The following is a 21,543-nucleotide window of genomic DNA, read 5'->3' on the forward strand; positions in this document are numbered from 1 at the left end:
AGTTTCTTGGTCAAGGAATGTACGGATCCGGGTAATATTTTTGAGCTGGAGTCGGCAGGAGGAGGCAAGGACTTGGATATTTGGCTTGAAATAGAGGGCAGAGTTGAGGATCACCCCCGAGGCACCGAGTATGCGGGACTCTGGAAAGTGAGCAGCCATTGACATTGATGGAGGGGTAGAGTGAGATGGGAGAAAGATGATGAATTCTGTTTTGTCCATGTTCAGTTTTAAAAAGCGAGCAGAAAAAAAGATGAAATAGAGGACAGGCATTGTGGGATTTTGGTCACTAGGGAGGTAATGTCAGGTCCAGATAGTAGATATGCATGTCATCGGTGTAGAGATGATACTGCAAACCATGGGATTCTATGGACTGTCCCAGGTCGAAGGTGTAGATGGAGAAGAGTAGAGGTCCTAGAACTGAGACTTGGGGAACACCAACAGACAGGGGGCGAGGTGAGGAGGTGTTGTGGAAGAGGGAGACACTGAATGTCCGGTCTGTTAGATATGATGAGATCCAGGATAGGGCCAAAGCTGTGATGCCAAGAGATGAGAGAATCTGTAACAAGAGGAAATGGTCCACACTGTCAATGGCAGAAGACAGATCCAGTATCAGGCTATCCAGAACTGACATTAGTCAGTTTCTGGACCCTGAGAAATCCGTTGTGCTACAGGGGCTTACCGTATTCCCTAGGGAGAGGAGGACGTCCCAGCGATTGTGCACTAACAGGACCTGAACCATGTGACTATCAAGGGGCGGAGCCGGCTGCAGGTCTCCCAGAAAGAGCAGGAACAGAGAGAGATGCCGGCCCGAAATAAAGACCCTACCAGCAGGTATAGCACAAACAGAAGCGCTGATGAGCGCTAGACAGGAGGAAAGTCAGGGACAGTCCAAGGGTCACACCTGTATGGGCAGCACAAGTACCAGGGGACTAGACAGGAGGATATCCAGAGACGAAGCCAAAGTCAGAAACCAGGAGAACAGACACAAAGTACCGAATCAGCAGGCAAGAACATAATAGGCAACAGACTGGGTCAAAAGCAGGTAATCAGGCAGAAAAGCAGCCATGCAGCACAACTCACAGAGGTCACTTAACTAAGCCGAGGGCAAAAGTATAACTGACAGCAGGGAATGCCTGAGTGAGGCTATAAAAAGCCCTCCCCCATCAGATTGAGGCCTCAGAAATTAACCCCAGACGGTCCAACACAACCGACCATGACATTCAGGAGAAGGAGGACAGTGTAGAGTAGTGTTGCTTGTTCTTGGCAGTTAGTAGGTCATTGGTGACTTTAGTTAGGGCAGTTTCAGTTGAGTGATGCAGTCGGAAGCCAGATTGTAACAGGTCAAAGAGGGAGCAGGAGGAGAGGTGGGAGGACAGTTAAAGATGGACATGCTGTTCTAGTAGCTTTGAGGCATAAGGGAGAAGTGAAATCGGGCGATAGCTAGACACAGAGGATGGGTCGAGGGAGGGCTTTTTGAAGATGGGTGTGATTGAGGCATGTTTGAAGGATGAGGGGAAGACACCATTTGCAAGTGAAAGATTGAAGAGATGTGTTAGGGTTGGGAAGAAGACTGTGGCGAGATTAGGGATGAGGTGGGAAGGGAGTGGGTCAAGTGTGCAAGTGGTGTGATGTCATCTTGACAGAAGGGTGGAGAGCTGATATTTCTTGGTGGAGAAACTGGTTTTGGAAGAACAGGGCTGAGCATTTAAGAGGAGGGGCATTGGGAGCTGTGGGCCAAAGCTTTCTCTGATGTTATCGATCTTCTACTTAAAAAAAGAGGCAAAGTCTTCAGCCAAAAGGAGGGGAGAGGGAGGAGGTGCTGGGGGACGGAGTAGAGAATTGAATGTGTTCAAAAGCTTTTTAGGGTTGTGAGACAGGGAGGATATGAGAGATGAGAGGTAAGTTTGTTTTGCAGCAGTGACCGTGGACTTGAAGCTGGCGAGGGACTGCTTGTATGCGATAAAGTGCTCGGCAGAACAGCATCTCTTCCATCTCAGCAACCCTGGAAGTCCATCAGGCTGGTCAGCCAGTTTTGCCTGCTGATTGTACAAGTTTTGCTGTGCATGAGTTTTGCTGTTGCTGGGTGGCCAAATGGACTGTTGCTGTTATTGTAGTGTTATATAAAGTGGCAGAAGCATCTGTGTCATGTAAGGAAGCTATGTCTATAAGAGGGAGAAGGGATGCAGAGAGTGAGTGTAAATTGAGGTGTTTGAGATTTTTGCGAGGGTGAGTTTGCGGAGTGGAGGATGCGCACATGGAGAGGAGAGGGAAGAGAATATCAGTAGGTTGTGGTCAGATGGGGAGGGCTGAGTTAGTGAGATTAGTAAGGGAACAGAGGCGGGTGAAGATAAGGTCCAGCATGTGGCCATCTTTGTGATTGGCCGCAGAAGACCATTGAGTGAGGTCAAAGGAGGCAGTCAGTGATAAAAGTTTAGAAGCAGCTGAGGTTGAAGTGTCAATGGCGATGTTGAAGTCACCCATGATGATAGTGGGGATGTCAGCAGAAAGGAAATGAAGTAGCCAGGTGGTGAAGCGGTCGAGAAAGGTGAGGATGGCTAGTTCTGGTGGGTGGTAGATTACAGCCAGTTGGAGGGGGAGTAGATGTGGATGGAGTGCACCTCAAATGAGGGAAGAGTAGCAGAGGGTGGTAGTGGAATTGGGGTAAAGGAGCAGGTATCGGACAGGAGCAAGCCAACTCCTCCACTATGTTGCTGGGGTGAAGGGTGTGAGAGAGATTGAATCCACCATAAGAAAGTGCAGCTAGAGAGGCTGAGTCAGAGGGGGTGAGCCAGGTTTCAGTGATGCCAAGGAAGGAGAGTTTGTTAGTGATAAAGTGGTCATGGATATATACGACAGCAGACAGAGCGTGCATTTCATAGTGCTCCAGGTAGGGGGACCGGGGGAGTGGGGGCTGGATGAATGGGTATGAGGTTATCATGGTTGCGAAAACATGTAGAGGATCATGGCAGGGTGTTAGAAATGAGTGTGGGGATGTGTTAAGGAAGGCCAGGATTTGGGGATATGTCGCCAGCAATGAAGAGTAGCAGACAGAGCTTAACAAGGTGGGAGCAGGATAGGACATAATGTGGCGGTGTGTGTCTGGAGAAAAAGGAGTGTATGTGGAGAAACAGTTGTGACGAGGAGGTGAGATAGCTGGGGAGGATGGAGGGAGATATAACTAGTTCCTTACTAGGTGGAGGAATTACAGGAGATAGTAAGAAATAAAGTAGTATGGGGGGTGAAAGTGAAAAGAAACAGAAACATTGTAGTGGTTTTCTATTCCATTACCTTACAGTCAATTCCAGTCCAATTCTGGTCTAATTCTAGTATTGTACTTAGAAAGCTGTACTTTGAAAGGTGTAATTGGAAAGATGCATGGATCAGACTAAAGTCTTGATCAGACTCATGCGTCTGAATATATCTTCAGCTAAGGGCAATCAGATGTGAATGAGGTTGTGAGTGAGTATGGTCAGGTCAGATGCTGAGAGTTAAACACAGGTCATACAAGAGAGGGAGCAAGTCAAGGATATGCCAGAATAACATAATCAAGAGGAATGAAACAGATCATGGAAAAGAAATGGTAGGTAAGAAAAGCATACCAGAAAGAGATTATATGTACTTCACACAGACAGTCAGATGCCAGGGAAAGCTGTGTGGATTTAAACCATACCAGAAAGAGATTATATGCACTTCACACAGACATTACATACTGAGCAATGTTATTAAATCATTGTGTGTTCATCTGCGATTTTTTTTTACCATCACGATTAGACTGGAAAAATTTGTAGCATGATGTGATTGTAATTGGAAATCAAATCACATTCGGCAATAAAAGTCAATGGGTGCGAAAAACAAAATCGCACAGCACTCGGACCATGCGAGTGCCATCTGATTTTTACACACCGTTGTCCTTTGAAATGTCGGCAGTTCATCTGCTGCGTACAGTAAAATCACAGCAAGACCCGACAGAATAGAATAGATATAAAGAATTCAGTCATATGTATACCTGTATATGTATTGATGAATAATAAAAAAACTTTTTTCTATGAAATTTTTGAATATATTATGGACTTTATTATCATCTGTTTGGTCTCTTGTGCTCTATTGATATTGTGCGATCAGTCCGCATATTTGTCCATTATTTCAGTATTAATACCTTGGTATTTTATCAACATCTCCTTTTTTCAACTATGATACTGACATTTTTGTTGAGCTGTTCTCTCATATGTATAATTAGTACAGTGCTTGTGTAGCTTACTGTACGTGTATTTTATTACTAATTAAATGATTTTCTAAAAAAAATAGAATGGGCTCCAGCAAAATTTTAATAACCAGGAGGGAGGGATAAGACAGCTGATGGCAGATGTTTATAGCCTGGGAAGTGGGTAATACCCGTGGAGCTTCCTAGGCTATTAATATTGGCTCACAGCTGTATATTTAGCCTTTACTGGTAATTAAAATAGGGTACCCCCCAAATAGATGTAGGGTCCCCCTATATTTAATAACCAGCAAAGACTATGCAGACAGCTGCAGGCTGATATTAGTAGCCTAGGAAGGGGGTAAGGTTATTGGCCCCCTCGGAGACTAAAAACAACAGCTCTCAGCCGCTCCAGAAATGGCGCATCCATAAGATGCGCCAAATATGGCATTTAACCTCGCTCTTCCCATTTGTCCTGGTTTGGTGGCAAGTGGGGTGATAGTTGGACGGATTGATGTCACATTTGTGTTGTGTTGTGTTGTGAGGTGACATCAAGCACAGAGGATATTGTGTTATACAGTAGTGTGACTCTGGCCCTAGAGTATGTGCACAAAGAAATTTTTGTGGCTTTTTTTTTAGTAGGCCCACTAAAAAACCCAACCTGAGTAATCACTTAAAGGGTATGTGCACATGATGTCATTAATCAGCCTGAGTTTTCATTAACAAAGAAGCCAGTGTCTTTTTTACAGAATCTTCTCCGGCGGCAGTTTGTGGAGGTGCTGTCATTGGTGACTTTTACCTACAACTTCTATTATAGAGATTAGGAGGCTTCCAAACAAAGCCGCGCGAAGAGTGGACATTAGTGATGAGCAAACATGGTCGGATAAGGCGTTATCAAAGCATGCTCCTGTGCTAACAGAGTGTCTTTGGCGTGCTCGAAAAATATGTTAATTCTCCCCGGTTGCATGTCTCATGGTTGTTCGACAGCCACAACACATGCAGTGATTACCTGTTTGTTAGGCAGTCCCTGCATGTGTTGCGTCTGTTGAACAGCTGCGAGACATGCAGCTGTGGGGACTCGAACATATATTCAAGCATGCCGAAGTCATTTGGTTAGCACCCGACCATGGTCGGATAGCACCTTATCCAAGCATGTTAGCCCATCACTAGTGCACATGTAATATCTTTTAAGCACTTCATGATTTTTCCACAGTGAAGCAGTTAAAAGAAGTAACAAAAGACTGAACATGTGCACAGCAGTCTCACTTTTATATTGCTGTGCATTATGTTAGGTAATTTATTACATAGGTAGTTTGGCATTTTTTTCAGGGAGATTGGAGATTAAATTCATCTGAAAGAGATGTTGTGTGCACATACCATGAAGAAGATGCTGTGTGTACATATCTTTGAAGAGTTTTGAAAAACTTACTCTTCCCAGAGTGTACTTTGCAGCCTTTTGATTGGACAGTGCTTACTTTGGAGAATTTTCCTTTAGGATCCTCTTCAGAGAAGGGAGATGTACTTTCTTCAGGTGTTTTTTTTTTTCTTTTCAAAACGTCTTCAGAAAAACAGATAAAAAAACTTACATGAACAGCAAAGTGAATTTCCTATAGAAATTATTCTGAAAATTTTACAAAGAGGTTTTGAAGCAGTTTTTGTGTATGTGGACATGACATCTTTTTTAAGCAGATTCCTATGCCTGAAAAAGCGTTGCAATAGCGCACCATAAAATGAACATGGTGCAGAATAATGTCAAAACAACATTGCTGTGCACATGTTCCATCTTATGTCACATTTTTAACCACTTCAGGGTTTGGAAACCTTGGAGTGGTTAAAATAAGTGCCATGCTTATTCTTCCTAAGGAAAGCTGCCCGCTGTCTACACTTCACAGTATAGAAAAAAAGAGATGCTGCAAGAACAACAGCAAAGCCGCCTGCGGTGCTGCTTCGGGAAAATGACCACCAATTTTCCCTTGGAAAAATCTGCGGCTGCGCCAGCATCTGAAAAACACTGTGTGCACATGGCCTTTGAGGTCAATTTCCACTCCCAAAAAAATGTGTGAACACAGCATTAGTTGATTAACATAAAGTGTACTATGGTTAGTTACACGGACATGAAAAAATCATTAACCATGTTTTCTTGGAAAACTGTTCCCGATAAGATCAGTCATGATAATAAAGTGCACAGATTCCGTTTTAGCTTGTAAAGTAAAGATACAAACAATCATAAAATGATCCAGTTCTTCCTTTAAGGGTATGTGCACACGTAGTTTTTAGGTGCTGCAGATTTCTTCCCGCGGATTTTGTAAAATCCGCAGGTAAATTTCAGGTCAAAAGACCTGCGGTTTACCTGCGGATTAGGCTGCAGTTTTGCCCTGTGGTTTATCACCTCTACAATGGAGGAGATGGTAAACCGCAGCGGAATCCGCAGAAAAGAAGTGACATGTCATTTCTTTCTACGGATTTGAAACCACAGCAGAACCGCGTGGAAAATTCTGCAGCATGTGCACAGCGGTTTCCATTTTACATAGAGTAAAATGGTACTGTACAACGCAGCAGATTCTGCTGCGGACCTGCAGGGCCAGAAACGCTGCGGATCCGCAGCAAAATCCGCAACGTGTGCACACACCCTAATATAATTTCTATTTATTTATTTTACTATCTTATTAATGAATATTTATTTCAAAATTGTAAAAAACATGTTGTAGCCCATAATACACAGATCTACGGTAATTCCCATAGAGAGTTTCAAGCATCCTGAATGCATGCTTTGAGGAGGAACTGATAGATCATTCATGGAGACAATGGACACCATGGTTGCCCATGCATTTTAAGGCATGTTCTATGAACTTTGATGTTCTATGTAGTCGCACTGTAGAAAAAAATACCAATAGCACTTCAAGTTTCTTATAGTAAACCACTGAATCGAGCAGGAGCTTATAATTTCCTACAATCATCTCTAACATATGAGGAGTTCTTCATACCGAATACTACAAGGATGTCAGCCATTACAGTCTGTTTGTTACTGTATCATTCAGTCAGATAATAAATGTATTCTGGTGTTCAAGAAATAATTATCCAGCTTTATCTATTATCAAAATTAGTGTTTAGGGTTTTTCCAGAAATGTACCACTGAAATATGATATCTAAGATATGGATAAGTGGATTTCTATTACTTTTCTTCTAGGTAGTGTTGACGATTTCTCAGCTCATGTGGTGCAGAGACCTAACTCATTGTCTTGAAGGAGAAGCAGAAGAAAATAAGAATTCTGTGGCAGAGTTTGAAAATGTTAATTTTGAGGTATATTAGTTGTACATGGGTATCTCATAGCATTACACCTAGACCAAAACTTATTTATGTAGTCAAATTCCAAAAATGTAGTATCCTTGGGTGATTGAAGTTTTGAAAGTTCCAAAATAATGGAAGTTTGGCTGTACGTTATCCCTAAAGTCAGCCAGACTCACTGACATCAACAGGATTGGCTGATATTCCCCCATCCATGTGTCACAGTCTGAGTACGGACCCTGATTACTGATCAACCACAAGTCTTCTGACTCCAGCTTGACAGCCAAAAATATGTCTAGGAAGCTGTCATGTTGAGATGAACCGCCGGCAGCCTGTGAATTATGATTCATACTCAGAGCATGACATAAGGATGTGTGAATGGGGGTCCTGGTGGAGAGATAAGCTCTGCCTTAGATACAGTGGGGGAGAAAAGTATTTAGTCAGCCACCAATTGTGCAAGTTCTCCCACTTAAAAAGATGAGAGAGGCCTGTAATTGACATTACAGGTAGACCACAACTTTGAGACACAAAATGAGAAAACAAATACAGCAAATCACCTTGTCTGATTTGGCAAGATTTATTTTGCAATTTATGGTGGAAAATAAGTATTTGATCACCTAAAAACATGCAAGAATTCTGGCTCTCGCTCTCACACAGGGGGACCTAGTGAATGACCTGCATAGAGCTGGGACCACTATAACACACTACGCCACCAGGGACTCAGATCCTGCAGTGTCAGACGTGTCCCCCTGCTTAAGCCAGTACATGTCCAGGCCCTTCTGAAGTTTGCTAGAGATCATTTGGATTATCCAGGAGAGTATTGGGAGAATGTCATATGGTCTGATGAAACCAAAGTAGAACTGTTTGGTAGAAACAAAAGTCGTCGTGTTTGGAGGAGACAGAATGCTTAGTTGCATCCAAAGAACACCATACCTACTGTGAAGCATGGGGGTAACAACATCATGCTTTGGGGCTGTTTCTCTGCAAAAGGACAAGGACGACTGATCCGTGTATATGAAAGAATGGGGCCATGTATTGTGAGATTATGAGTGCAAAACTCCTTCCATCCTCAAGGGCATTGAAGATGAAACGTGGATGGGTCTTTCAGCATGATAATGATCCCAAGCACACCATGAGGGCAGCGAAGGATTGGCTTTGTAAGAAGCATATGAAGGTCCTGGAGTGGCCTAGCCAGTCTCCAGATCTCAACCCCATAGAAAACCTTTGGAGGGATTTGAAAGTCTGTGTTGCCCAGCGACAGGCCCAAAACATCACTGCTTTAGAGGAGATCTGCATGGAGGAATGGGCCAACATACCACCACCAGTGTGTGCCAACCTTGTGAAGAGTTACAGAAAACGTTTGACTTCTGTCATTGCCAACATAGCATATATAACAAAATATTAAGATGAACTTTCGTTAATGACCAAATACTTATTTTCCACCATAATTTGCAAAATAAATCTTGCCAAATCAGACAAGGTGATTTTCTGGATTTGTTTTCTCATTTTGATTTTCATAGTTGTGGTCTACCTAAGATGTCAATTACAGGCCTCTCTCATCTCTTTAAGTGGGAGAACTTGCACAATTTGTGGACGACGAAATACAGGGTTGACCATTTATATGGATACACCTAAATAAAATGGGACTGGTTGGTGATATCAACTTCCTGTTTGTGGCACATTAGTATATCGGAGGGGGTATACTTGTCAAGATGGGTGGTGACCATGGTCACCATTTTGAAGTTGGCCATTTTGGATCCAGCTTTATTTTTTCCAATGGGAAGAGGGTCATGTGACACATCAATCTTATTGAGAATTTCACAAGAAAAACAATAGTGTGCTTGGTTTTAACATAACTTTATTCTTTCATGAGTTATTTACAAGTGTATTACCATTTATAAAATGTGTTCAAAATGCTGCCCATTGTGTTGGATTGTCAAGGCAACCCTCTTCTCCCACTCTTGACACACTGATAGCAAAACCGCAGAATAAATGCTAGTCTAAGGGGGTCAGATTCCTTGTAGGAATGCTCGGACCTGACACCCACAATGTGGTGGTGCACCATCTTGCTGGAAAAACTCAGGGAACATGCCATCTTCAGTGCATAAAGAGGGCAACACATCATCATGTAGCAATTTCAGATATCCAGTGGCATTGAGGTTTCCATTGATGAAGAATGGCCCCACTGTCTTTGCACCCCATATACCACACCATACCATTAATTATGGGTGTCAGGTCCGAGCATTCCTACATGAACAGTTTCCTGGAAAGTGGATTGGTCATTGTGGGCCAGTTGAATGGCCACCAAGGTCTCCCGATCTGACCCCCTTAGACTTTTATCTTTGGGGTCATCTGAAGGCAATTGTCTATGCTGTGAAGATACGAGATGTGCAGCATCTGAAACAACGGATACTGGAAGCCTGTGCTAGCATTTCTTCTGCAGTGTTGCTATCAGTGTTTCAAGAGTGGGAGAAGAGTGTTGCATTGACAATCCAACACAATGGGCAGCACTTTGAACACATTTTATAAGTGGTCATAAACTTGTAAATAACTCACAAAAGAATAAAGTTACATTCAAGCCAAGCACACCATTGTTTTTCTTGTGAAATTCTCACATGACCCTCTTTCCATTGAAAAAAATAAAGTTGGATCCAAAATGGCAGACTTCAAAATGGCCACCATGGTCACTACCCATCTTGAAAAGTTTTCCCCCTCCCATATATTATTGTGCCACAAACATTAAGTTGATATCACCAACCAATCCCATTTTATTTAGGTGTATCCATATAAATGGCCCACCCTGTACTTTTTTCCCCACTGTATCTGGCAGTGGCTCTTTCATAGAAAACCCAGAAGAGCAAAGTTGAGCTTAGCATTCCTGTGTATGGGGGAGTCAAGAAACATAGTTCTTTGCCAAACAATTGTATATGTATGTAGGAATAGATGATCTAGGTGATAGGCACTCTTAAAATGGTGTAATTTCATCCAAATAGTGATTCACCGAAAACAATGAAATAAATTAAAATGTATTATAATCAAGACATGTTTCGGCTGCAACCAGCCTTTCTCAGGTATCTGGGGAGTAATTGATGCAAAAAGCTTATATGTCCATTTCTGTAATGGATGGGCAGAGCTGTTATTACTAAAATAACATAAAATGAAACACATACAGTACAGTAAGAAAAAATAACTTTTTATGCATGGTTCATTTTATGTTAATTTTATCATAACAGCTCCGCCCATCCATTATGGAGGTGGGGCATAGAAGATTTTTGTATCAATTGCTCCGCAGACACCTGAGGAAGGCTGTACACGTTATGATTTGAATACATTTTTATTTTCTCATTGTTTTCGGTGAACCTGCACAACCTTGTCAGGTGAAAAGCTTATTTTTCAATGGTCGCTTTGATTTTAAATTTACTACACTTAGAAAGTGCTACCTTCTCTCTCTCGCCAAGGGAAAATCCATATATTACATATATATGTAGAGGCATTTCATCATCTTAAAGTATTATTGTTCTTCTAACATCTGCATACCTCTTTCATTCAGAGACTGAATGCTTTAGCCGGGCTTGTCCGAGGACAGCTTCCTACACTGCATAGAAACATTATTACGGCTTTGATAACAATTGATGTTCATGCAAGGGACATTGTCAGTGACCTTGTAAAAGACCAGGTAATTTGCATTTAGTAAAGTCAATGAAAGTCTAAACCACAAAAAAAAATGAATCCAAATGCAGAGTGGAATGAATGAAGCTTTAATAAGTTAAAAAGACTGAAGAAGGTATCATGTACGCATACATACAGCTCCTATAAGTCATTTTATACCACACATAGAAGTTTATTTGGCCCTAATGTACCTTTATGTTTTTCTAACTCTCAACAGTGGCATACTTGAACCCATCCCAAATGCTTCAAAACCATTAAAGGGTATCTGTCACCAGGTTTTTCTATCCCATATGAGAGCAGCATAATGTAGGGGTAGAGGCCCTGATTCCAGCGATGTATCACTTACTGGGCTACTTTCTACAGTTTTCTGCTCTACCAGTTCTTTGAATGTTGAGCTTTGTATAACCCTGCCCCACCACTGATTGACAGCTGTAAACACTGTGCATAGGCAGAAAGCTGACAAGGTTATATAGCGCTCATGAACATGGAGAACTGCATGGCAACAGTTTTACTAGTCTTCTAATAATAATCTCCTGGTGATAAAACAGTGATTTAATCAAACCTACATCAAGCAGCCCAGTAAGTGACATCCCTGGAATCAGGGTCTCTGTCTCTACATTATGCTGCTCTCAGATTAGGTGGCAAAAGCCTGATGGCAGATTCCCTTTAACCCCTTCACGAACTTTGACATACATGTATGTCAAAAGTCGTGTCTCTGCCATTGACACACACCGAGTGGCATTGTTCACGGCTGATGATGCCTCATTTAATCAGCTATCATGTGCCTTTAACAACCGTAGGTACAGTGCAGCTGTTAACCTGTTAAGTGCAGCTACACAGTCTCTGACAGCGGCACGTATCCCTTGCCGCCAGGGATCGCCTCATTCCATGGGCCCATAGCACTCCCGTGATGTGATCATAGGGTGCTGATGGGTTGCCATGGCAGTCGGAGGTCTGTTGAAGACCTTCATGCTTGTCATGACAATCCTGTTAAAGCCAAAGTTTTGGAGGCGTTTATAGGAGACCGCGGTTTTCTTTGTACATAGCAGTTCTAATGCACTGCTATGTATAGCACAAGTGATCAGATTGTAGCTTTAAAACCCCTAACAGATACAGTAAATAGTTAAAAAAAGTTTTTAAAAAAATAAAAAAAACACAAAAATAAGCAATAAAAAATATACATATTTGGTATCGCTGCGTTAGTAAAAGTCCAATCTATTAAAATAGAAAATAAATTAATCCGATCAGTATTAAAAAAAAAAAACGGCATTCCGAAAAAAATTGTATCGCCAGAATTATGTTTTTTGGCCACTGAAACAATCCAATAAAATGCAATAAGAGGCGATCAAACATCGTATCTACCCCAAAATGCTCAGGGTGCCAAAAATAAGCCATCAAAAGGCCCCATATCCCGAAAAATAAAAACGTTATGGAACTTGGAAAATGGCAACAAAAGCAACATTTTTTCCCAAATTTTCTTTCACCACTTAAATAAAAAAAACTACACGTTTGGTGTCTGCGTACTCGTACTGACCAGGAGAATCATATCGCCAGGTCAGTTTTACCATATAGTGAAGATGTTAAATAAAAAATCCAAGAAACAATTGTGGAACGGCACCTTTTTTTTTGCAATTTCAAAGCCCTTGGAATTTATTTTTTTCCCACTTTCTAGAGCATCATATGATAAAATTAATGGTTTCATTCAAAAGTACAACTCGTCCCACAATAAACAAGCCGTGATATGGCTATGGGGATGGAAAAATAAAAAAAGTATAGCTCTGGGAAGTACGAGAGGAAAAGCAAACAAAGAAATGGAATATCGCCCTGGGGTAAATGGGTTAATACAATGCGATATAGAGGCAGCAAATGTTCCTCTGGGTACATAGTACAAAGCCAAAGGGCTTCCACTGAAGCAATTCTCAAGCTGTCTAACAGAAAAGCAGTTTTCATTTCTTATAGGTTTTTATATCGAATTCTCTCTTTAACCCTATGTTTAATTAAAATATTTATAATTTTAGGTTAACAGTATTGACAGTTTTGAGTGGCAGAGACAACTGCGCTACTATTGGGACCTAGATATTGACAACTGCGTGGCTCGGATGGCTTTGTCTCAGTATACATATGCTTATGAGTATCTTGGTGCTTGTCCTCGACTGGTCATCACTCCTCTAACTGTAAGAATATTTACTATTTTGGGTAGGGTTGTGATTTACCAAGGTGTAGGCCATATTAGGGGACATTTGCTAGGAAATGTTATTCAGCTTAGGGTTGGTGCACACGATCGCATTTTCGATATGGGTGCTATCCGTTAAAAGAACGGATCGCACTCGGGATCAGTGTTATTCAAGGGGGCAGTGCAGATGAGTGATTTTTTTTCACTGAACAAAAAATTGCAACATGCGCAAATTTCCTCTTACATTCGGATGCCGTACAGAGACGCAGTATAGCATCCGTGTTTTATGGGCAAATTGCAATTCTGTAAAAGAAACTGATTGCATACAGATTACACATGGATGACAGGGACAGGTGAGAAAAAAATCTGTAACACTTTTCGGGATGAAAATCAGACTAATTTATTTATACTGCTGTGTGACCCTATACACTGATTTCCTCTGGCATAAAATGGACCAAATACATGAAAAGGTACACACCTTCTAGTAAATTTGGTGTACCGTTAGCTGTCCATCTGCCAGAAATTGGTATAATAGGGCCTGATTATTATTGGGCACTCATTGGAATAGAAGGATCAAAAATCTTACACTCATATTGTGTTCTAACCATTAGTAGCATCAGATGCGCGTTCCTGTGCTGGACACACAGTACAATATATTGAATGCATAAATGACATAAGCAAAAAGAAGATTATGGTGAATATCAATCATAAATGTAACTCTGAAGACTCCAGTTTCTGCAGTGGAGAGGGATCAAAATAAAGGAATAACGTTATTTCTTTCTTATTCCAAGGATCGATGTTATCTTTGTCTCATGGGTGCTCTACAACTGGATCTTGGAGGAGCACCTGCGGGACCTGCAGGTACTGGGAAAACTGAGACCACAAAAGACCTCGCCAAAGCACTGGCTATACAGTGTGTCGTGTTCAACTGTTCTGATGGTCTGGACTACAAGGTAGGATATGCGATTCAGTTAGCAACTATTTCATAAATTCTGACAAAGACTATAAAAAAAAATGCATGAAAATTATTGTGTTTCCTTTACAAGCACCCCCAAAACTTCCATATTGGTTGTCTGTGAAAGAAGCTACGATTACACCTATAGTTTTTGAAGTAAGACTTAAGGTCTCCATACCAATTCCATCCATAAAGGCCCAACAGCAAAAGTTTTATTTGTGATTTTCCAGTAAGTGCAGTGTGAGTATTGATGCTCCGCACTGCAGGCGCTATGTAGCGACGTCATTGTGCATGCAGTCTCAGACTTATTGGCACAGGCTGAATAGCAGATAATGGAGCCTTTTGGCTTCCTGATCCATCGTTCTATGCAATGGGTACTCCTAAAATTGACAGTCAGAGAGAGGGCCAAAAGCCCCCTTAGCGTCCACTTGTTCTGCTGCTATGCCCTTGCCCCATACACATTAGATCAAAGTTAGCCTTACCTGATAATTTTGGTGGGACCAGCTGACCATCTGATATGTATAGGACCTCCAGAACTTCTCCCAACAGATAATGTTAGGGGAGAGAAGGAGCGATCATTTGGAAATTCAGCGCCTAATCCTTTTTCATTTTCAGGGAAGCTAAGCCTCTGACTAAATTGTCTGGTAGTGGCTTTCTCTTTTCTCCCTGTTAAAAACACATGAGCTCTCAACGGAGTCGAGCTCTTATGTGTATGGAGGAGTCAGGAGAGATAGCCATCTTCTGAGTAAGCCGCTCAGCCAAGAGCTTTCTAATGTGTACGTCTTTACAGTACTGCAATCATTAATATGGAATTTACAAGCCATTGGCAGGTGAGTGAGATTTGTTCCCCAGCCTTAGCTTCCTTTTCAAAATGAGGTTGCCACATGTGACCAAAACCTTACCTGCAGACAGTGGCCAATTTTCAAAGTAATGCCGTCCCTCACATATAGAACTGTGCAGCCGTTAGCAACCGCATGTGTAGTTTTTAAAACAAGCTATTTCTTTTTTTGTATAGTGATAGCTCTCTGAATTAAGATAATGCAGTGTTTTTTACATGCAGAACTACCAAAAATCAGTATCATATCCCGATATTGTGGGAGGAATGCCCCCCCCGGTGAGTGTCCAGGCCGGAACCAGGGGAGCCGTCATCTGGGTTCCCGGGGGAAACTGACTCCGGGGGACAGAATTCGGGGACGGACCGTTCTGACAGACAGATGGGCTGGGGAAGGGACCAGTATAAAGGAGGCGGGGAATTCCCTGGACGATGAGCCCGCAGACCCGGACAGAGACTGCAGGAGAGCGTGGGAGCGACGGGAAGCTAGAGTGACTCACCAGTACGAGAGAGGACGCTCACCGAGGACTCCAGAGGGACTGTGCCAAGGCGATCGTCCGAGACTTGCTGCCCTGCTTCAGCCCACGGTCACTGCGGCCCCAGTTCAACCCGCGGCCGCTGCCGCGGCCACCTCCTCTCAGCCCGCGGCTGCGGCCTACCCGCGGTCACCTGCGACCTCTGCCGTCTCCCCACAGCCTGTGGCTGCGGCCTGTTCCCCGCCACCCGCAGCCGCCCCGCTCTCGCCCGTGGCCGCGGCAAGTCCCGTTCCGTCGGCGGCCACCACCGTCCCGCTCCGGTCCGCAGCAGGGGTCGGGCCTCTGCTAACCGCGGACTCCCCATTGCAGCTGTTAGCTGCGCAGGTGGCCTGTCATCTGCCACCACACATCGCTGCCACTTGCCCTAGTCCGGGGGCTGCGGTCCACCCGTCCAAGGACTCCGCCGGGGCCTGTGGGGCTCCAGTGTCGCCAGCGCGCCGGAGGGCACGAAGACTTCGTCAACGCCTCAGCAACTGGGCCCAGCAACTACTATGCTGAAAGACCACCAACCCGAATGGCAAGGGACGTCTGGACAGCAGCTAACTTGACTTTTCAATTAAGGACCCGTAGTCAGCCAAACCGCGGCCCTATAGTGACCGGCTATTGCCGGAAGTAGTCGTGTTCTACTCATTTGTGTTTGCTTGTCTAGAGCCCCTGCGAGGGCAACACGTGTTACCCCTTTTTGTGATCAGGCCGTGACTGAGGAAAGTTCCCTCCAGTCTTATAAACATTATTTTAGAAAGCACCAAATTGTCTCTCGACTTGTCACTGCAGTCTCCGAGCCCAGATGGCGGTGCGCCTGATCAGAGTGGGGCTGCTCGCGCTGCTGATGATGGGGGTCCCCGCTCCAGCATCTCCCTGGGGGCTATGCTGAGTAACCTGCCCCGGTTTTCTGGCTCTGACACGCTGTTGTGGAGCTGAACAGAACGTATGCGGGGCCTTTTCCGCATGCACCCCATGACCCCCGATTTAGAGGCTGAGGTGGCCCTCATGGCGCTAGATGGGGAGGCCCGGAAGTCAGTAATGCTGAGACCCCCGGGGCGTCGTAACACCTTCGCCAGAGTCTTACAGATCTTAGAAGAGACTCACGGGGATCCAACAGACGTGGGGGAGTTAAGAACCCAGTTGTTCAGTCGGATGCAGGGGGAGGGGGAGACCATTACCCAGTATATGAACGCCCTCCAGGAGCTACACACCGCCATAGAAAGGAAGGACGGAATAGGGGTAGGGCCCATTGACATTACCCTGCGTGACCTGCTAGTGACTGGACTCCGGGACCCGCTAATCAAGCAGGCATTGCGGGAACAGGTCCGAGTGAACCCACGTCTAGCCTTTTCTGAAGTGGGGAGTCAGGCCCGGGTGCGAAAGCAAGAGCAGTGGGTGACGGGTCCTGTGGGGAAGGCCCGGAGCATGGAGTCCTCCGTAAGCGTTGTCGAAGAACCTCAATGGATTGAGGAAATGAGACAAGAACTGAAGAGTATCCGGGGCGAGCTGGCCGAAGTGAAGAAAAGAACGGAGCCCGCGCCCGGCCGACCTGGCTATAATTCCGGGCCCTGGGGCCTCGCAATACCCTGTGTGGCCGAGCCTCACCACCTCGGTGTTATGAGTGTGGAGAACTGGGCCACTTTGCACGGGAGTGTCCGTGGCGTGGGAGATACCCACCCCGGCGGACATTAAACTAGAGGGCTCCGGGCATGGGGGACACCGCTCGGAGCCGGAAGCCACAACGAGGGGTGGTGGAAGTCCCGAAGAACTGGTCTTAAAGTGCCCAATAGTATGGGCCGAAGTTGAGGGTCGTGCTGTGCGGTGCCTAGTGGATACGGGGTCGCAGGTGACGACCATGCCAGCAACGTACTTCTGGCAGCATTTCCCAGAAGCGGCAAGGCCTCAGTGGGGGCCCATGATACAACTAGTGGCCACAAACCAACTGCCGGTACCTGTCGCCGGGGTGGCGTGGCTTCAGATGACATTGTGTGGTAAATCCCTCGGTCGCCAGGGAGTGGTCCTGACTCAAGGATAGACTAACGACCGTCATCCGATCATCTTGGGCATGAATGTACTGCGGGAGTTCGGCAATCTACTCCTCAACGATTCCATGCAGGAGACCCTGAGTCAGTGGGGTTCTCGCATGGCCCAGGGGCAGGTCTTCCAGCGGTTGGTGTGGGAGGCACGAGTGCTCCAGGAGTGTCAGGAGGGTGAGGCGCTGGGAAAGGTCATCGCGCCGGCGGGCCTCCCGCTTGTGCTTCCTCCGGGGCAGACGGTGGTGGCTCTGCCGATCCGTGCCACGATACCACTGGAGGGCGTGGAGGTGCAGGTGGAACCATGTTACTCAGAGCGCCTGCACGCTGGCATCCTGGTGGCCCGCTCCCTGGCCACAGTGCGGGAGGGGACCATCTTGGTACGTTGTGTCAACTTGGAAGATCAGGATATCACCCTGAAGCCCCGGGCCGAAATGGCCAAACTTGTAAGACCGTTGGAGGAGCTGCTGCCGGACCCCGAAGTCCAGTTGCTGGTGCAACCCGAAGATCCCTGGGCAGTAACAGTATGAACCCAACAGACTGCCGCATCCGCAGCCAAAGAAAAAGTAATTCTGGAGGGAATGCGGGCTGAACTTTCCGGCCTAGCACCAGCCCAGCTTCTCCAAGTAGAGACACTCCTTGGACAATTTTACAGTGTCTTCACCAGCCACGAGGAAGACTTTGGATGTACCACGGCCATCACGCATGCGATCCCCATGGCAGGAGCGGCCCCCATCTGGGAGCGGTATCGGCAAATACCACCGCAGCTATATCAGGAAGTGAAAACTCTATTAGCTCAGATGCTCCGGAAGGGGGTCATACGCAAAAGCCAAAGCCCGTGGGCGGCCCCTATTGTCCTTGTTCGGAAGAAAGACGGCACTCTACGTTTTTGCGTGGATTACAGGAAGTTGAATGCCTGCACCATCAAGGATTCTTATTCACTGCCCCGCATAGAAGAGTCTCTGTCCACTCTGGGGAATGCAGGATACTTCTCAACCCTTGACCTGGCCAGTAGGTACTGGCAGGTGCCGATGTCGGAGGAAGACAGAGCCAAGATGGCATTCATCCTACCCATGGGACTGTTCGAGTTCAATCGGATGCCGTTTAGGCTGGCCAATGCCCCCGGAACTTTTCAGCGGTTGATGGAGCGGTGTCTAGGAGATCTCAACTTTGAAGCCATGTTGATATACCTGGACGATATCATTATCTATTCCGCCACGTTCGAGGACCACCTGAAGAGGTTGGGGCAGGTGCTCGGCCGGCTGCAGAAGTACGGGTTAAAGGTGAAGCCCCAGAAATGCCACCTGTTCCGCACCCAGATCGAGTACCTGGGGCATTCCATCTCGGCAGAGAGCGTTCGACCATCCCTGGAAAAGGTTGCTGCCATCCAGGGGTGGCCTACCCCCGAGACGGTGATGGACGTACGGGCCTTCTTGGGGTTAGCCGGCTACTACCGTCGGTTCGTGAAGAATTTTGCATGCCGAGCCCGAGCCCTGCAGGACCTGCTGAAGGGGGCTCCCGCCGTGGTGAATGGACGGAAGATCCAGTGGCAGCAACCGCAAGAGGATGCGTTTCAAGACCTCAAAGCTGCTCTCTCGGACACCCCGGTACTGGCATATGCAGATATTTCGCAACTGTTCATCCTGCATACCGACGGGAGCCTCCAAGGACTAGGAGCTGTGTTGTCACAGGTGCAGGATGGCCAGGAGAAAGTAATCACCTATGGAAGCCGGTCGCTGCATGACTCAGAACGCAACCCGGACAATTACAGCTGCTTTAAGCTTGAGCTCCTCGCGGTAGTGTGGGCAATGACGGAGCGATTCGCAGAGTATCTGGCGGGCTCCGAAGTAGTAGTGCGGACCGATAACAACCCGTTAGCCCACTTGGAGAATGCCAAACTAGGGGCCCTCGAGCAGCGGTGGGTGGCTCGGATGGCCAAATTTAATTATAAGATCATCTACAAACGGGGAGCTGAAAACGTGCACGCCGACGCGCTCTGCAGAATCCGACACACCACCCCAGGGAGAAACCGAGACAACGAATTAGAAGCAGATGAGACGCCGTTCACCCTCACCACCGCCGAGCTTACAGTCAACACGCAAGAAGTGCCTCTTCCGGGACTCCTAGGAGGGATGCTGGGACAGCCCCGCTACAACTGGATCCAGCAGCCACAGGAATATACAGAAATTGGACTCCTGCGCCGATGGGTGGCCACCGGTAAATTGCCCATGGGCTCGCAGAGGCAGACTTTGACCCAAGATATGTTGCTAATGTTGCACCAGTGGGAGAAACTAGTCATCAAAAAGGGACTTTTATATCGAAAGACCTTGTCACGAACCACATCAGCTACAATATGGCAGGTGATCGTGCCCGGGGCCCATCTCACCCAACTGGCCCGGGAAGCCCATAAAAAGGGGGCTCACTTTGGTGCTCAAAAGACTTTACAATGGTTGCAGCAGATAGTGTATCACCCACACTTGCACGCTGCTGTAGAAGAAGTTTTTCGAACCTGCCGCCCGTGCAAGCTCGCTAAACCCCCTGCGCAGCGAGCCCCGGTGCAAACGATTGTACCATCCGCCCCTCTGGAGCTACTTACGGTGGATTACCTGACCATAGGTCCTGCCTATCAGGGGTATGAACATTGTCTCGTTATGGTGGACCATTTCACCAAGTTCGCCGTGGTCACCCCCACCCAAGACCAAACAGCGGAGTCGGCCGCCTATGCGATTTGTAAGAACTTTATTCAAGTGTACGGCTGTCCACAATGAATACATTCGGACCAAGGAGCGTGCTTCCTAGGAAAAGTCATGGAAGAGCTACACCATCTTTACAGTATCGATAAATCGCGGACTACGCCATACCACCCGCAGGGAGACGGAGCCTGCGAGTGATTCAATTGTACGCTAATCCAAATGCAGCGCACCCTGGAGAGCGACTGCAAGGCCCGCTGGCCTGAATATGTCCCCGAGCTGGTGTGGGTATATAACAATCGGGTGCATCGAGTGACTGGTTACACCCCCTATTCATTGCTGTTCGGATGGGAAGGCAAAGGAATTACAGAAGTGAAATTGAACCCGGAAGAACCACAACCCTGGACTGTGGTATCCTCGTGGGTCCGAAACCACCGGAATCGGCTTCAGACCCTCCACCGTATCGTCCATACGAAACTCCAGGATCTAGAACACCAAGGGGGAGCATTGCCCCCACCCATTGACTTTCAGGCTGGGGATCGGGTACTCGTACTTGATCAACTTCCCCAAAACAAGTTAGAACCCCGGTGGGAGGTGAACCCATACCGAGTGTTACGCCGAATAAGCCCCGACGGGCCTGTGTACAAAATACAATCTGAAGGAAGCAACGCGCCTCTCACTCGGGTTGTGCACCTTAACATGTTGCGACCATGTACGTCTACCGATCCCCCGTGGCCCGAACCGACCCCCAGGTCCCCGACCCCCTGCCCACAGCCTTGGACCTGGATGATGAAGAGGACTTCCCCGTCACATCTGCGGGGCACCCCAGTAGTGGCACTACAATAGACCCGGAAATCCCACCAGAACCAACTAGTCGACCACCCTCCACCACCCCAGAAGACTACTACACCCGAACTTCGACGCTCCGAGCGGTCAACAGCTGGCAAACCCCCTGAACTTTACGAACAGGACCAGTTCGTTTGGCGACAAGGACTATCGTCTCCAAAGACTAACCCAAGTCTACAAAAACCCTCGCCCGAGGACTGGCGAGCATACAGGGCAGGGGAGTGTGGGAGGAATGCCCCCATCGAGTGTCTGGGCCGGAACCAGGGGAGCCGTCATCTGGGTTCCGGGGGAAACTGTCCCCGGGGGACAGAATTCGGGGACGGACCGTTCTGACAGACAG

The 21,543-nt window shown here is 46.3% G+C and overlaps 1 protein-coding gene across 1 annotated transcript in view; it reads left to right on the top strand.

Moving 5' to 3' along the window:
• The window catches only part of DNAH6 (dynein axonemal heavy chain 6), a 570,270-nt gene that overhangs the window by 159,947 nt on the left and 388,780 nt on the right, over positions 1–21,543 (top strand). Inside the window, exons 26-29 of the mRNA XM_073542156.1 lie at positions 7,386–7,499; positions 11,035–11,160; positions 13,172–13,327; positions 14,118–14,279. Coding sequence (XP_073398257.1) covers positions 7,386–7,499; positions 11,035–11,160; positions 13,172–13,327; positions 14,118–14,279 — 558 coding nt within the window. The remainder of the gene's footprint in view (positions 1–7,385; positions 7,500–11,034; positions 11,161–13,171; positions 13,328–14,117; positions 14,280–21,543) is intronic.

Source organism: Dendrobates tinctorius, unplaced genomic scaffold (genome assembly GCF_039654945.1).
Source record: "Dendrobates tinctorius isolate UK_male_01 unplaced genomic scaffold, ASM3965494v1 ptg000011l, whole genome shotgun sequence".
Lineage (NCBI taxonomy): Eukaryota > Metazoa > Chordata > Amphibia > Anura > Dendrobatidae > Dendrobates > Dendrobates tinctorius.